Raw genomic sequence first — 16,646 nt, forward strand, 5'->3', positions numbered from 1 at the left:
TATGTAATTATTTACAAGGTATAAGTGGTTTATGTAAAAAAATAATAAGTGAGAAGGTGTAAATGTAATTATTCCTATTTCTATTATATTTATTTAGACTCTTTGAGTAGAATAACAATTGGACGAGTTATTCAAGAAAAATAGTGATTATTTATATCGGGTTTTGAGAAGAAAAATTGGACCCTCATAATGCAATAAACACCTTACCAGGTTGTGTTGAGCGCTTTACCAACCTAATTAATGCAAAAATAAATGAGGCGTTAAGAAATAAAGACATTTACATCCCATAATTTATGATTTGTTTATACAATTTGGCAAAAACTAGTGATGAGTTGCGTGAATAATATGGACGTTTCCAGTAGATATATGTGTAATTATAATTATCCCAGCACTTAACTAATAATATATGTTACTCCAGTAATTAATTGAATTGAAAAAAAAGGTAGTATATATTATTATTTTTTAAAATTATATAATAATCATAAAATATTAAAAATTTTCCCTGGTTGGTAAAATTCTCCAACATGTATGTATGTATGTATGTATGTATGTATGTTGACTGGATACATTAAAATGAATTATTACCTAAGCTTATATAAGCAGTTAAGCTGAAGCAGTGGTTGTACTTGGTCATCTCCACATATACTACTATTAGAAATTGTTAGTGTAGAGTGTCAAGAAAAAGCCAGAAATGAAGGCCCTTCTTCTTCTTCTTCTCCTTCTTGTTCTGGTTTTGGCTGTCCTTTTCCTCACAAACAAACATGGTCTTGTGGTTCTTGTTTTTGTTCCTGGTTTGCCCTTGTACTTGCTTGAAATCCTGTGGGTGAAGCCGTGGCGGATCCGGAGGAAGCTTCAGGCACAAGGGATAAAAGGGCCAAAGCCTTGGCTTCTGTATGGGAATGTTTGGGAGATGCAGAAAATCCAAGAATCAGCCAAGGAAAGCAGTGGGAAGAATGATGGTGATGAGTTCGTGGCCCATGATTACACCTCAACCCTCTTCCCCTACTTTGAACAGTGGAGAAGACAATACGGTAAACCTTAGTACCTTACCCCCCTCTCTCTCTCTCTCACACACACACACCCTAAATTATTGGGATGATTACACCACTCTTCAATGAGATTTGAAATGTGTGGAAGATTATATTTAATATTCTTAATATTTATTTTTATCTAATAAATAAATTTAGACATTAATAAGAATTTGTGATTTTATTGATATTATTTTTTTATCAAACTTTAGTAAGAGTTCAAAAGTTGAACCACCAAAACTTGTGGTGGGTGAGTTGGAATATTACCATACTTATAATAATATGAGTTTGAACTTTTATTAGGGCATTTAATGATATTAAATGTAGGTTTTTGGTGATATATAATTTTCAATGTATTAATATTTTAATCCTTTCTAGGTAAAAAAATATTATTTTGAAGTGCCGCCTTGATATTTTAATTATTATAAACGTGGCATGCAAATTAGTAGGAATCTCAATACAATTTATACAAATTATTTCTATTTTTAAAAAATTACATATACACCCCAAACGTCATAAATTATTCCTTTCTTTTAGGGTGATTTTGTAATTATTTAAAAGACAGGAGTAATTTATATAAATATAATAATTATTATTTTTTTAAATATTTCGAATTTTTCATCGCATTTAATTAAATTTTTGTATAACTTGTCATTTTTTAAAAATCAAATTAAATCATCTAAAATGTGGAAAAAGAGAAAAACGAAGTTGGAAAAAGGTGGTTTTGGTTTTGGTTTGTTGTTATCAGAAACTTACGTATTCGAATAATTTGTTCTCTTCCCTTACCAACGAATGATGCTTTGGGTTATACTGTTTCTAATCATAAGTCTTTTCATCATTTCTCCAATATTTTATTTGCCAAGAAACTCTTGAACCCGCCTTGGATTTAGGACTTGATACACCACATAATACTACCATCACTTTAGCTGGAACTATATTTCCAGTCCCATAATACAGCTATGGGTTATGGTGAGGAAACAAGGAGTAGTGTGATGCACTGTTGGTGAAGGGACATGCCAACTTTTAATGAGGAAAAAGGCATAGACTCAACATTCAAATTCAATGTTCCAAAATATCAACATGGTGTGGGAAAAAGTTTGAGGACAGATGCATGTGCTTTCAATCTTGTGTTTTTAGGTCATTTATGTTTTGAAGAAATTATGAATGTTTTCTCACATGGATAGTGTGCTCATTTAGGGCCACTCACTTAATTACTTGAATTCCACAAAAGAGTTTAGAGTATTGCTCCACGTTGATTGTTTTATGATTTGGACAAAAATCGTTTAGAGGACTGAAGAGTGTATTAGAATATTTGGATTATTATATTTATATTTTGAATAATTATACATACACCCACCAAAAGATATAAATAATTCATAAATCAAAAAATATAAATATAAAAATATTTTGTAAATAAAACAAAAAAAAATATGATTTCTGGGTCTTAAATTCTTTCACACAACCAAAAAAAATGAAAAAATTGTGGGTTGGTGCATTTTTAGCTAGTCCAATTTGGAACCTGCACAGATATATAGGAAGAGTGGTGGATTTAGTGGTGACCATCGTATCATCTTATGGTGGGGAAGCAGTGAGGTCGTAGGGTAGGTCAACTTCTCACTGATGTTGGAGTGGTTTTCAATCACCATCACATCATCATCTAATTACGATGAGCAAAGTGGTCCATAAAATCACACGTACTCAAAAATTTCTTTTGATATTAACTGAATATGCTATTGGAATCTTTTCACGTTTATAGGTTGAAAACACTATGTGGGCCCATATCTTGCACCTCTATTATGAGGCAATTATTACAACCAAATTGAAATATCATCCCAAATATTTTGCCCATAATTATCATCATAATAAATATTAATTCTTATAATTAAAATTAAATTTTTTTTGTATTAGTTTTAAGGTTAATTATACTTATACCTTCAAAAAAATATGAAATTATGTTGTTTCAAAATAAATTTTAAAATTTTATTTACGCCCCCTCAAAAAATTCACTGTTTACACTTGATCTCATTTTGTAAAAGTTTGCACGAAAAATATTGATATCAACAAAAAATATAATATAAATTTTTACTTTTGCCCCATTTAGCATTCTCATATGGTAATTTATACTTATAAAAAGGTACAAAATTATAATGATGTTAACCTTATTCCATATTGCATTTAAACTCTTATAGTACAAAAATATACATGACAATGATGAATAGAGATTTTTCGGAGGGGGTTTAAGTGTAATTTTGAATTTTTTTTTTAAAAAAGTGTAATTTCACATTTTTAAGAGGGGTTCTAAGGGTAATTTACCCTTGATTTTATTTAATCAATAGATAATTTATCATGAATTTTAAGCCGTAGTGATTTATAATATAAGAAAATATTAAATTTATTGTTTTTGTAGTGTTTGCAAATTAGAGAAGTGCGAATCTACAAACTTTTGGTTATTTGGTGGATGTAGGTCCGATTTACACGTACTCGACGGGAAACAAGCAACATTTGTACGTGAACCATCCGGAGCTAGTGAAGGAAATGAACCACTGTGTTTCCTCGGACCTAGGGAAGCCTTCTTACGTCACAAAACAGCTTGCACCCATCCTCGGCAATGGTATATTGAGGTCCAACGGCCACATTTGGGCACAACAGAGGAAAATTGTTGCACCTGAGTTCTTCATGGACAAGGTCAAGGTAAAAAAAGAGTACTCTAATACTAAGTTCAAAATTGTCTGATTGAGACAATACCAAATACTTAAACATCATCGACTCACGTTAGTTCATCGAGCTATTCTTCGTAAGACGTGAGATTCTGAGTTTCGGGATGTCATACCCTTTCATTTGATGAAACGCGGTGATCATCCCTAAACCTGAAGTCTCGAGTCTCGCTACGAATTTTCGTTAGTTCTTGAAATCATGTAAGAAAAAACCGGAGTTTTCTTTTTTGTGTAAACGGCAGGGAATGGTGGGGCTGATGGTGGAGTCCGCCGAGTCGTTGACGAAGAAATGGGAGGGCTGCATAGAGTCGCAGGGTGGCAAAATGGCAGAGATCAAAGCAGAGGAGGACTTGAGGAGTCTGTCAGCAGATGTGATCTCAAAAGCATGTTTTGGGAGCTCTTACTTGAAAGGAAAAGAGATTTTCTCCAAGCTTAGAACCCTTCAAAAGGCCATTTCTAAGCAAAGCTTCCTCTTTGGCTCCCATGCATTTAGGTATGTACTCCTCTTAGACATTTTGGTATATAGCTATCACACATAAAAAACACCCCTTCTATGTATCTTTAAAATTCTTACACAAATGAGGTCCGGTCGGATGTACAATTCTTGCACTCATGTACGCATTCGTAATTCTCTCGCTATGTAATTCATTTGGATTAAAGCTTGTAGGAGTGAAGAGCTCGAGCCTAAGTTATTTTTGCCCTTCTTGATAATTTTACAATATTTTACAGGGGTGTAGCTAGTTTTATAGTATTATTGGACGACCATCTATTTGTTCATGTGATTCATGACATTAGATCTTCGAACAACATAAAACTTGTGGTATTCTTGCATTTCGATTTGCTCTCTTGATCTTGTATGCCCTATGTTCCTGCTCCCAACTCCTAACAAAGCCAAACCTGATCTGGAGTAGAAAAAAAATCTACTCCTCTCAGAAGAGAACGTTTTCTCATAAATGTGTCTTTTAATTACACATGCAGATTGTTACCAACAGGGCAGCAAAAGAAAATCGAGCATTTGGAGAAAGAGATAGAAACGCTGATATGGGAAGTAGTGAAGGAGCGGGAGAGAGAATGCCAGGAGGAGAACAAGGATCTGCTGCAGCTGATCCTTGAGGGTGCCATCAATGGTGAAGTGGGCAAGGATTCATCTAAGAGGTTCATAGTTGACAACTGCAAAAACATCTACTTTGCGGGCCACGAATCCACTGCCGTTGCTGCGTCTTGGTGCTTGATGCTGCTGGCCCTGCATCCCCAATGGCAAGCCCGGATACGGGCTGAGATGGCTCAAGTCTGTGGGGACACTAGTGGTGGACTGGATGCGGAGTCTGTGCACAAATTGAAAACGGTACATGTTGTTATTCTTGTATGAGCGATTGTTATGATCATTATTCGAAATTGTCTCAGAATTGCAAAGTTTTGCCTTTTAATCTATGCAGGTTACAATGGTCATTAAAGAAGTGTTGAGATTGTATCCCCCAGCAGCATTTGTGTCGAGGGAGGCACTCCAAGAAACGCAAATCGGCCACATTGTCGTGCCGAAAGGTGTGTGCCTATGGACTCTGATCCCAACCCTACACAGGGACCCTGATATATGGGGCCCAGACGTGAACGAGTTCAATCCAGAACGTTTTGCAAATGGCATCACTAGAGCTTGCAAACTGCCACAAGTTTACATCCCGTTCGGATTAGGCCCTCGGCTTTGCCTCGGCCGGAATTTCGCCTTAGTTCAGCTCAAAATTGTGATCGCACTTATTGTGTCCAAGTTCACCCTGTGTTTGTCGCCTAAGTATAGGCATTCACCAGCTTATAGAATGATTGTGGAGCCTGGACAAGGTGTTCACTTACTTGTCCAACGATGTGGTAAATAGATATGGTTCTTGATTTTGAATGTTCAGTTAGGTACTTGTGTTATTTATATGCTTAGCTTGTGAAATTTTGATGTAATGTTCTCTAATTGAAAATAATTGTTAACCACTAAAAAATATATAAGAATCTTTACATAGTAGTAAATACAATTAACATAATTATCTGAATTTTCGACATTCAACAGAATTAAGATAATTAAATTCTTTCAATTATCTTGCCCGAAAAAGTGTTTCCTTGTCCTTAATTTGCAATAACCGTCATCACTACTCCCAACATGGAAATTTTTTTAGCCAAATCAGATTTAGCTGATTTTTGAAATGTACATCAATTATAAGGCAAGTGTAATGTACTTATTATAAAATTATTTCAAGTCTGACAAATCCCAATCTGGTTAAAATTTCCTTCATACGTGCAAAACTTTTCTACTATGAACCTTAGAATATTATTACTCATGACTTGTTCAGAAAAAGACAATACCTTATAATTTGCAGCATACATTTATTTCCTTAGCATTAAGCAAGGTAGCCTTCCAATGCTGCAAACACGCATACCTCTGCTTTCTCCTTTCTTGGCCTAATAACATGTGCTCTTCTCAATTTCACAGGTAAGATCGGCAGCAGATGGCGAAACTACGGGTCGAAGTCTGCCTGATTTCTGCTCAAGGCCTCCGACGAACATCATCACTGTGGAGGCTCCAGTGGTTTGCTGTCGGATGGATTAACACGAACGACAAGTATTGCACTACTGTCGATGCTTCTGGCAGCACGAATCCCTTCTGGAAAACCAAGTTTTCTATGTCTATTGATGCTTCTGATTCTGCATTTCAAGACTTGGCGCTCCACGTTGAGGTTTATAGTCGAGAGCCGGTTTTTTCTCAGGGAGAGGCTCCTGGGAACAGCTACCATTGTTTTGAAAGAGTTGTTAGAAGTACTATGGTAAAACGGAGGTTTCAGGACATGTTGACGAAGTAGGGAGCTTTCAGCTGAGGAAAAAGAATTCGGACAAGCCTCGGGGATTTGTGGACGTATCGATCCGAATTTCGGAAGAAAGTGAACAGTATGGTGCAACATATCCAGGTTAGGAAGTCTTTAACTTGAATCTTACAAGTTTTCCAAGTGGGGAAATAAAAGGCAGACTCCACGCTCCAACACTGACTTGAAATAAGTCAATGCAGTGGTGAAGACATGTTTCGTCCCACTGACCGTTGTGGTGGTACCGAAGGAGCCACCGAATATGGACCTTTACAATTTTTAAGGCCCCATCTGCCTCTAAACACACTCCAGCAACCAGCCTTTATCAACTCCTCCAAACTACCATACACCCGGAGGCGGAGGAGACCTATCTATCACCGTACTCGAACTCCACCACCACCGCTGCCTCCTTCTAACGTTGGATACCTTCCGACGTTTTTCCCCAGAACGGATAATTTTAGTCAATCTATAGCAGCAACAGTAGGGCATAGGCCACCTGGCTTTGCAACCGGTCTTGGTGCCGAAGCATTAGCAGCTGGTGCTATGATCTTCGGTGATGATTTCATGTCCTGGTTCGAGTTTTCCAGCCATTTGGGAGATGCCGGTGTTACCATCTCAACTGATCCTCCTTTGTAAAACTGCTGCAGTTGATCATAGTAAAGCATCTGTAGCTGCTACTCTGCATCACAAATCTTGTGGTTTACTTGTATTTATACCCCTTCAATTCACCAATATATATATATATATATATATATATATTATATGCAAATTATTTGATTAATTTTTATCTCGGTAGAGTAATATTATTGTTCTGATAATGTTATTCTTGAAATAATATAAAAATCTTATTGTTCGTATTTGATTGTCAAAAAATTATTGTATGCTGTACAAAGTGTATTTATTCTACATATAAGTTTTGCATAATTTTTATACGATAGTTATTTTCATAATGATTATTTTGCCATTACAAATTATAAATATTATTTTACTATTTAAATGATTATATTTTAAATTGAAATTCTTGAGTAATAACATAGAGATGTTAGGAAGTATGGAAAAGAATCTTACTTCTATTATAAGTATTTTATTTTATAAATTCCTTTTAACTAAATTAATCACTTTACAAAATTAAGGGATAATTACATTGTTTTTTTTCTTGAAGTTTGATATAATTACATGTACACCTTTTGTGGTTTGTAAAATTATATTTAGTATATTTGACGTTTGTTTTTGTCTAAAATAAATCCCCCTGTTAATAAAAGTTTATCGAGTTGCAGGTAAAATGAATCTCTATTTACCTCTGATTGACGTACTACTTACTTATTACAGGTAAAATAAATCTTTTCTAATCAAATTACTTTTGTACATTTTCACATATTAATGCATATGAGGAGTTATGTATAACTTTATCCTCAATTTGGCAATTACACTCTCCTTCCATGAAGTTAGGTCTAGTTACATGAAGACCCCCTATCGAAAAATTACATCTAGCACCCATGAGGTTTGTTTCCCTCTAACAAATAAATCCATCAACTAGTCAAAATTCATTGAATTTGTTGATATTAAAAAAAAAATTAGTAAAATATCTATATTAATCCCTAATTGACTTATTGCAGGTCAAATAATTTTTTCTTATGATCAAATTACCCTTGTACATCTTCATGTGTTAATGTATGTGAGGAGGTATATTTCGTCATTACAAGGGTAATTTAGTTCAAAAAAATTATTTGACCTGCAGTAAATCAAGAAGGGATAAATGTTAATTCATTCACTGTTTTTTTATTAATATCAACAAGTTCAGTGAGTTTAGACTAACGAATTGACTTATTTATTACACAGAAGCCAACCTCAGAGGAGTGACATATAATTTTTCAAACCACAAAGGTTTATGTGTAATTACATCAAACCTCGGGGGAGGAGAATGTAATTATCCGTAAGATTTATTTTGACTCATAATGAATTTTGACTAAGGAAATGATTTGTAGTAAAATGAAAAATATTAGATGTAATTTATCAAATTATGAATAGTGTATATATAATTATACCACAAATATCAGATGATGATATAATTATTCCTACAATTAATTTTGGAAGAAAGAATCCAATAAAAGTACAAGGAGATTAAGCGATGCAATTGAGAGTAGGAGGCGACAAAGTGAGACAAGATCATAGCAAAAAGTCAAATATACCCTTTGTCACATTTATATTATTAGAAAGAGATGGTATTGTTATAAACTTATTAGCCAATCACTCTTAATAGTATATAAGAAAAAAATGTATTATTTTTTTTCTTTTTCTTCTAAAACTTTATCTACAGATAAATTACATAATGGTATTTATAGATCAGATTACAAATTATATTAATAAATATTATAATTATAAAATATCAGGAGAATCATCGTCAAGAAATATGTATGTATTCATATTACATATATTCACAATAGTATATTTGTTTTTATAAGAGAAGGCCTATTTTTGTAACTTCATTAATGTAAGCTTTGAATAATGATGATGATTGTGTTTTGTTAATTAATATTTCATTTTATATAATTGAACTTCATTTCCACAGTTGATAAAGATAGAGAACAGGGAGAGAGAGAAGAGAGAGCAATGATGGAAGCTTTACTCTGCAGAAATCTGGGCGACCCCACAGTCCGGCCCGACGGGGCGGAGAACTCGGCCCTAACCATCTCCACGACTTACCCGATTCCGCAACTCAACTCGCCGACGGCGGTCAGAGTCCGTGTCAAAGCAACCAGCTTGAACTTCGCTAATTACCTCCAAATTCTCGGTAAGTACCAAGAGAAGCTGCCGTTGCCTTTTATTCCGGGCTCCGATTACTCGGGCACCGTCGAGGCTGTGGGACCCGGAGTCACCAAGTTCAAAATCGGGGATCCAGTTTGCTCTTTCGCTGCTCGCGGATCATTTGCTCAATTCATCGTCGCCGATGAATCCGAGTTGTAAGCAGTTTAATGTTTTAACGTGGAAACCAAATTTTGGGCTTTGATGGAAGTTTTTGCCTCGGGAAGTCATGAAATGTTCATGAGTATTTAAGTATTTTGTTCTGACCAAATTATTGTTTGTTTCGGGGAAATTTCATTATGGAGGTGTTGCGAGAAATGTAGGTAATAAATTCCTACAGAATAAATGCCTAAGAAGAGTTAGAAAGTAAGAGCGCCTCCTCTAAGAATTTTCTTTCTATTCTGGAACTGATCTTATTGCTAAATTTTGTACGGTATTTGCTGAATGCTACATTTTCCATCAACTAAAGTAACCAAATATATGAGTTCTCTGTGTGTTACCAGAGCATAATAAACAATGAATCATAATAAACAATAAGCAGGTTTGTGGTTGAATTCACTAATTTCTTGACGTGCAGGTTTCTGGTGCCTGAAGGATGTGACTTGGTTGCCGCTGGTGCACTTCCAGTCGCATATGGTACATCACATGTTGCACTTGTTCATAGAGCGCAATTGTGTGCTGGTCAGGTAGAGCTGGGCTCGTGCCTATCTTGTCTACAAGAGTTCAATACTCTTTTTATTTTTGGCATACAATTGTGTGTATGAGCCTATGAGGAATATGTGGTATATTTATGGTTGAAAATGTAGGTGTTGCTGGTTCTTGGTGCAGCTGGAGGAGTTGGTGTTTCTGCTGTACAAATTGGCAAGGTCTGTGGTGCCATTGTTATAGCTGTTGCTAGGTAACCACGTCCTTTTTACATACTCTATTATGATGTGAAAACTCGTGTTCCAATTCTAGAGTAGCATCCTTCTGCATGACGAGGGGTTTTAGTTTTACCCGTGGAAACTTGTAGTGGCATAATTGAGTCTTGGGTTGCCATCTGGTAGGGGAGATGAGAAGGCGCAATTTCTGAAGTCACTGGGTGTAGATCATGTTGTTGATGTGAGCAAAGAGAATGTCATTGAAAGTGTGAAGGGGTTTCTAAAGTCGAAAAGGCTGAAAGGAGTTGATGTTTTGTATGATCCGGTTGGAGGCAAGCTTACAAAAGAAACCTTGAAGTTGTTGAACTGGGGAGCACAAATCTTGGTTATAGGGTTTGCAAGTGGTGAAGTACCTGTAATCCCAGCAAATATTGCTCTTGTTAAGGTACTACCTTTAAGGCTTTATAATATAAAATGTCTGGCAGTGTTATTGGTTTCTTTGTAGATTGTTTGCAACATTAATGAAAGAAGGTATTAGCATAACAAAAGAAAAGGTCAAATCTTCATGAAACATAGTTCTCATTAGTTATTTATACATTCAAAACTGATACTTGCAAGGTTTATGTTACTAAAAGTAGAGAATATAAATGTGCGGATCAAGACCCTTGGAGATATATTTTTGAACATGTTGGTGAAGGAATGAGGGGTTTTGTTCAGTCTTTTTCCAATCATTATCAAAAGAAGAATTTTATTATTTCCTACTCTTGCTGGACAAGGGCCTCCCTTCCTTCTCCTTTCTTCTTCCAATTAACTGATCCTTACTGCTTTGAACAGATTCAACATTAAATCAATTCTCACATGTGACACATTTGGTGTCTATTAGCTGAATCTCATAATGGTTTGAACAACACTTTCTAGCTCGTCTTCTAGCAGTCTTTTTTGCTGTTCTGTCAGCACATACTTTGTTTTGCAGAACTGGACGGTTCATGGACTCTATTGGGGAAGTTATAACATCTATCGACCACATGTTCTGCAAGATTCCCTAAAGGAGCTGCTATCCTGGTTGGCTAGGGGATTGATTACCATCAAGATTTCCCATACTTTTAGCCTTTCTAAGGTGAGTAAATAATACAACAATTTCTTATTTTGACAGGAAACAGTATCTCCAGTGAAATAGAAGCAATATCAAATTTTTCACATGCTGGGTTACTGTAAATTTCTCACTGCCTCTTAGCTGCAAAGTTTTTTTCAGTTTCATATTGCTCACTTATAATGTTATGAAAATACTAGGAAAGGGTATTTTTTCTGTATATATTGGCATTTGAAGCAAGACATTGGCTTCTTGAGATTTCTTATATCTGATGGTTATCTAGGATCATATGGTTCCCAGAACTGCTTTGTTAATGTATTCAGTTGGCAGGTTTTGGCAGGAAATTTACTAAGGGCTCTGTTTTTGGTTTTGACAGGCAAATCTTGCTTTTGCTGCCCTCAGAGATAGAAAAGCAATTGGAAAGGTTTTGATTGCCTTCGATGACCAGAAAACTACGAGGTCTAAGCTTTAGTTGCGTCTTGCTAATGGAGCAAACACATGCATTTCTTATAAAGCCCAAAATGTGGTAGCATCAGCCTCTTGTATGATTCTAGGTGTCAATAGTGCTGCTGATTTCCCTTGACAATACTTGTACTAATAAGGTTATGTATTGCCATTCAATTGTGCTTCATGGAAATAAACATATTGTAGTACATGAAACAAGAATTCGACACACAATTGTTGTTGGATCTTTCTTATGTCGATACAGAGTGTGGACAATGTTGTGCTGGTAAGTGCACTTGTTGATAAATGAAGCTTGTAACTTGCATCATCCTGGAAATGAACAATGAATTTTTATGAAGCTAATAACTTGCATCATACTGGGAAGAACAATGAATTTTTTTCCATGGCTAGATGTGTATACTGGGACCATAGTACTGCCAAACGACGATTCGTACGAGTCAGTTCAATCAGTTGACCACCTTGTCAACTAACCCGTTGAAATTACATCAACGTCCAATATTTGTCGCCGATGAAAAGCAATACTCATCCGCAATACTTATAATGGTTCTCCACGGGGTAATTCCGGTACGATCAGTGCTGCTTGCAGAAAAAATACGTCGGTTTAGGGAGCGGGCGAGTAGAATGACCGAAGGAACGGACCTAATACGCTCTTTGTAGCGCTAATTGTTCTTCCTCCAATAACATGATATAACTATTTGCTCTCATGAGAGGAAATAGTCAACATTATCAGGTGTTACACCTAAAATAGCACTGACATGAAGCATATTAACATGGAAATACAATAATGCATTCTGTCCTTATATCTGTAGGATTCTGTAGCAACCATACGGGAGCATAGGCAAGTAAGTATTATTTACAGATTAGTTTGTTCATTTAGTTCTGTGCGTATTTACATCAGGAACAAATGTTATGTGATGAATAGATACATGATATATACATTCAAAGGATCATTTGCGCATTTTACACAGGAAAAACAATAGCATATAGCACGGATACCACCGTATTGCTATTTGGGTCTTGTTTCAGTTTTTAGAAAGCGGATATACTCCTGCTGCACCATCAACCCACCCTTCGCTGGATCAAAGCTGGACCTGTAGAAACTGCTCGCGGCCCGAACAGAAAATGAAAGAAAGTAAAAGAAAGAAACCTGATCATTACTTGTACTTCCAATTATTTCTGATGAGACAATCTAACTGGTTGTCAACAATTCTGACCAATATCCTTATAATGTGTTTTACGTTATTGAGTTGCAAGATAGCACAAACAGGGATGTGAAACTAGCTGAGGTAAAAAGAAAGTGCCGACAGAGTGGGCTTACCTCCCATCCATGCCTAAAATAATTACAGAGTTATGAGAACCAAATGCTGCAATAAACTGTGTACATTCTGGCAAGTGAAACTGCGCAAATGACCATTCTGAGCTGAAATATTTTGGTAAAACCCCTGGAGAATTGACAAAAACATGAGATGAAAAAAATCCCTTCCAGTTTAAAATATGAAATATTGCGTCAATATTAGTAGCCAGAAAGTGCAACATTGAACATAGGAGCAACATTTTGAGAAAACCATTCGGTCACTAATACTTAAGCAAGATATGCACATTGCTGAGGACAGACAGAGGCAGGCATTTTAAATACACTAGGATGTCGGTGTCTTTGAATATTGGGTTCCTGTGGAATATGATCCTACTAATTTAGTCAAAAATGTTGCAAATGCAGTTACAATCCTGATTTAGAATGAAAAATCAGAATTAAAGTTTATTAGAACCATAGATTGGTCTTCATCATTTTGTAAACATTGTACATTAACTAATACAATCTTGCACCACATTAGTTGACTTCATTAAGTAGAAACCCGAAAATTCTAGAGGCATAAATATCCTCAGTTCAATAATTTCACCGTTCCTTGGTTTCACAGAAGAATGCCCACCATCAGTGGATTATCAGTAAACTTCATGTGTAAAACTCACCTCTTTATCATTTTAAATAAAGTTGCAAATATATATTCAGGCACTCAACTTAAGTTTAAGCCACTCCATGCAAGGACTTGCCTGTAACCAGAATAAGTTTCGCATATACAATTGTCATACCTTTCATGAATGAGAATGAAGAACCAGGATTAGCACCAGTGCTTGGAGAAATTAGAGGATCAAGGGCGTTTGAAGAAATCTGATAAAGCAATGCTGGACTTTTAGTAGCAGAGGAATCAGCTGTCCTGTCTTCACCAACCACCCGCACTCGGAGACTGAAAATGTGGACTGTACCTTTGTCACTGGACACAGCTAACCACTGAACATTCGGAGACAGTGCTATACTGTATATATCAGCTTTATCTGCCCCTCTGCGTACCTTTAAGGAACAACAATGATGAAATAAGAAAGAATGACAAAATGCATGACAATAATACAGATTATGTTAAGATGCAGTTGGGAATTCGGATCAACAGCTCTGCAACCAAAGCAGCAGTATCAATCAAGTCAAGGGAGCAAACCATAAACTATTTACATAATGAACACAGCATCACAACAGTCAGGATACCGTTCACATGGCTAATGACATTGTGACATGTAGCACAAGTTAGGACTGATGCACATAATATGTGCCAGCAAAAAGGCATGCTTACAGCTTCATAGGAATCTTGAGAAATAAACAATAATAGACTTGGAATATTCTAAAAAGCCAGCAGCTGGTAACTTCTCCAGAAAAACATAGGAGGATAGAAAAGCCAAAGTTCCGACTCATTAAGCCGATTCCATGTCTTTATTCCCACATGAAAAAATCTGACAATAATATATAAAGTTTAACTATGATATATCTAGCTCCCCTATTTTCCGAGAAGCCCAAGATGAAGCTTTTTAAACAGTAAATGGTTGTTTTTAGCAAAATGAAACACCGCGTAATTATAAAGCAGAAAGGGAGAGGAAAGATCTGAACTTATTACTTTTAACATTTCAATCATATTGAGTGCTGCACAAACCCACTAATATGAAAGACACAAGAATAAATTCAAGCATGTTACCTCTTGTAATCGAGTTCCGTCCATTGTGTTGAAAATTCTTATCAGAGTGCCTCTCATACTGGCAGTTGCAAGAAGCAGCCCATCCATTGTCAAGGTCATGCAAGCAATCTTAGAATCATGAGCATTGATTATTTTTGTCATATTCAAGCCAAAATGTTCAACCCGAACTTGTCCTCGTCGCAGGCCTGGGCAGGCCAACACGGACGTATTCAGGTGGTGTGACAAACAACAAAGTCCCCTGGGATTTGCTACAGTCTCTATTTGATGAAGAAGCTTCAGGTCCATAAAATTATAAACATATATCTTGTGCTCTAGAACAACAACAACACGGTCCCGTCTTAGCTTAACTGCACGAACCTCAGATCTAAATGAGAACTCGCCTATGCACCTGCTTTGATGATCATCCCAGATAATAACTTTATTTGGAGGGTAATGGGTATTGGCTTTACTACCAACAAGAGCTAATATATTGCACCTAAACAGCATCTCAACAATCTTAAATCCCCCACTTCTGAGATCACGCCTGAATGTTTCCTTGAAAGGATCACAACTATATATACGAAATCCACGGCTTGTGCCAGCAGCAAAGCAACCATAATCCTGATTCCAAGACACAGAATATAACTCAGTTTCATCATTGTCTCCAATCTCAGGCTGTGGTTGGAGATGAGGGCCAGAAGCCCTACCCATCGGCTCATAAACACCAAATCCAGAAGGTGGAAATATCCCTCTAGACGTCGATACAGCGGAAGTCATGGAGTCCAAATGAACAGTCATCAGCACTATAACAACCAAAAAGTTAAACGATTTTAGAATATAGAAACACAATACAACTTAAGTCTAATCTTCCAAGCATGGATAAGAAATCACATTCCACCTAAATATAGAAAGCAACAAGAAGTTGCCAGCAAGATTATGCGGAACTCATAAATATTTTTCGAACATATGAGTGATAAGTCAGATATGGCAAAGCATAATCAAAAGAAATTCGGATCCCAGAAAAAGATTTCATTGATACAATACACGAAATTGTGCTAACCAGGAAACAAAAATGGGATTCACCGTGATTTACTTCCTAAGAGCGAAAACAATCACTTACAGAGCTTAATGACTATAGAATTTCCAGGAATTGGCCGTCATCAAGCAGAATTTTCAGCGAGTCAATCATGAGACCTCCATTTTAATGCACGATTCCACGCATTAATTACGCTAAACAAATTTAATCAGAAACTGTTCCCCGTATCGCGTCAAAACCCCTAAATCCCAACACATCTATTTATACTTCTCAGTCTATATCAATGAATCTGTATAGATGCGGAGGGTTCGAAAGTTCAGCATAGAATTTCTAGAGAGAGAAAACCAAAAAGATTTGATGGGAGGAATAGTGAGACAAATTCAGGATATGGAAGAAAATTTTTGAGAGAGAAAGAGACGGAGGGTGGAAGGTCACCGTATAAGATCACGACACGTGTTGAGAGAGGAAAATCAACGCACCTAATAATTTGGATTAAATTACTAATTTCTTATGGATCTTATTGTTCGTTAGTAATATTGCCAGAGCAGAAATCGTTTCTCCCGAGATCAACTGTATGATATGACAATTTTACCCTGCCTATTTTTCTTATCTTAATAATATATTGCTTCAATCAATATGTCAATATAATTAATACAAATTACAATAACTCAATAATTCATCATAAGGTGAGACATATACGCACACATTCAGTAAAACTTGAACTCCATAATTTCAAATTTATTTTAAAATATTAGCCGTAACCATTAAAATAAGATATTATTGATTACCTTACGTAGGTCTTGAATTGCCTCATTTGT

General features: G+C 36.0%; 3 protein-coding genes and 1 pseudogene across 3 annotated transcripts; 3 read left to right on the forward strand and 1 right to left on the reverse strand.

Annotated features, from left to right (window-relative positions):
* Positions 617 to 5,636, forward strand: LOC105166955 (cytochrome P450 714A1). Its single transcript, XM_011086480.2, has 5 exons — positions 617 to 1,031; positions 3,493 to 3,719; positions 3,985 to 4,235; positions 4,721 to 5,087; positions 5,179 to 5,636. The coding sequence occupies exons 1-5, from the start codon at positions 692 to 694 to the stop codon at positions 5,608 to 5,610; spliced, it is 1,617 nt and encodes a 538-aa protein (XP_011084782.1). The 5' UTR covers positions 617 to 691; the 3' UTR covers positions 5,611 to 5,636.
* LOC105166953 lies at positions 5,763 to 7,368 on the forward strand (annotated as a pseudogene).
* On the forward strand, positions 9,141 to 12,103 carry LOC105166956 (quinone oxidoreductase-like protein 2 homolog). The gene is made up of 6 exons (XM_011086481.2): positions 9,141 to 9,539; positions 9,959 to 10,067; positions 10,188 to 10,279; positions 10,428 to 10,686; positions 11,215 to 11,358; positions 11,708 to 12,103. Exons 1-6 carry the CDS (start codon positions 9,190 to 9,192, stop codon positions 11,801 to 11,803), a joined length of 1,050 nt encoding a protein of 349 aa, XP_011084783.1. The 5' UTR covers positions 9,141 to 9,189; the 3' UTR covers positions 11,804 to 12,103.
* LOC105166957 (autophagy-related protein 18c) lies at positions 12,562 to 16,203 on the reverse strand. The gene is made up of 5 exons (XM_011086482.2): positions 15,913 to 16,203; positions 14,814 to 15,595; positions 13,885 to 14,143; positions 13,115 to 13,238; positions 12,562 to 12,896 (listed from the first exon to the last, which is right to left on the reverse strand). The coding sequence occupies exons 2-5, from the start codon at positions 15,588 to 15,590 to the stop codon at positions 12,803 to 12,805; spliced, it is 1,254 nt and encodes a 417-aa protein (XP_011084784.1). The 5' UTR covers positions 15,591 to 15,595; positions 15,913 to 16,203; the 3' UTR covers positions 12,562 to 12,802.

This window comes from Sesamum indicum, linkage group LG7 (assembly GCF_000512975.1).
Source record: "Sesamum indicum cultivar Zhongzhi No. 13 linkage group LG7, S_indicum_v1.0, whole genome shotgun sequence".
NCBI lineage: Eukaryota > Viridiplantae > Streptophyta > Magnoliopsida > Lamiales > Pedaliaceae > Sesamum > Sesamum indicum.

What these genes read in the sequence shown, in the direction of transcription:
- LOC105166955 (XM_011086480.2), top strand. Translation starts at nt 692, where the DNA reads ATGAAGGCCCTTCTTCTTCTTCTTCTCCTTCTTGTTCTGGTTTTGGCT. An exon ending in TTTGGCTCCCATGCATTTAG is followed by an intron (nt 4,236 to 4,720) that starts GTATGTACTCCT and finishes TTACACATGCAG; the next exon opens with ATTGTTACCAACAGGGCAGC. An exon ending in CTGTGCACAAATTGAAAACG is followed by an intron (nt 5,088 to 5,178) that starts GTACATGTTGTT and finishes TAATCTATGCAG; the next exon opens with GTTACAATGGTCATTAAAGA.
- LOC105166956 (XM_011086481.2), top strand. Translation starts at nt 9,190, where the DNA reads ATGATGGAAGCTTTACTCTGCAGAAATCTGGGCGACCCCACAGTCCGG. An exon ending in GTCGCCGATGAATCCGAGTT is followed by an intron (nt 9,540 to 9,958) that starts GTAAGCAGTTTA and finishes CTTGACGTGCAG; the next exon opens with GTTTCTGGTGCCTGAAGGAT. An exon ending in CAAATATTGCTCTTGTTAAG is followed by an intron (nt 10,687 to 11,214) that starts GTACTACCTTTA and finishes TTTGTTTTGCAG; the next exon opens with AACTGGACGGTTCATGGACT.
- LOC105166957 (XM_011086482.2), bottom strand. Translation starts at nt 15,590, where the DNA reads ATGACTGTTCATTTGGACTCCATGACTTCCGCTGTATCGACGTCTAGA. An exon ending in TTCATTCTCATTCATGAAAG is followed by an intron (nt 13,239 to 13,884) that starts GTATGACAATTG and finishes TCAATTCTCCAG; the next exon opens with GGGTTTTACCAAAATATTTC. An exon ending in ATTTTAGGCATGGATGGGAG is followed by an intron (nt 12,897 to 13,114) that starts GTAAGCCCACTC and finishes GGCCGCGAGCAG; the next exon opens with TTTCTACAGGTCCAGCTTTG.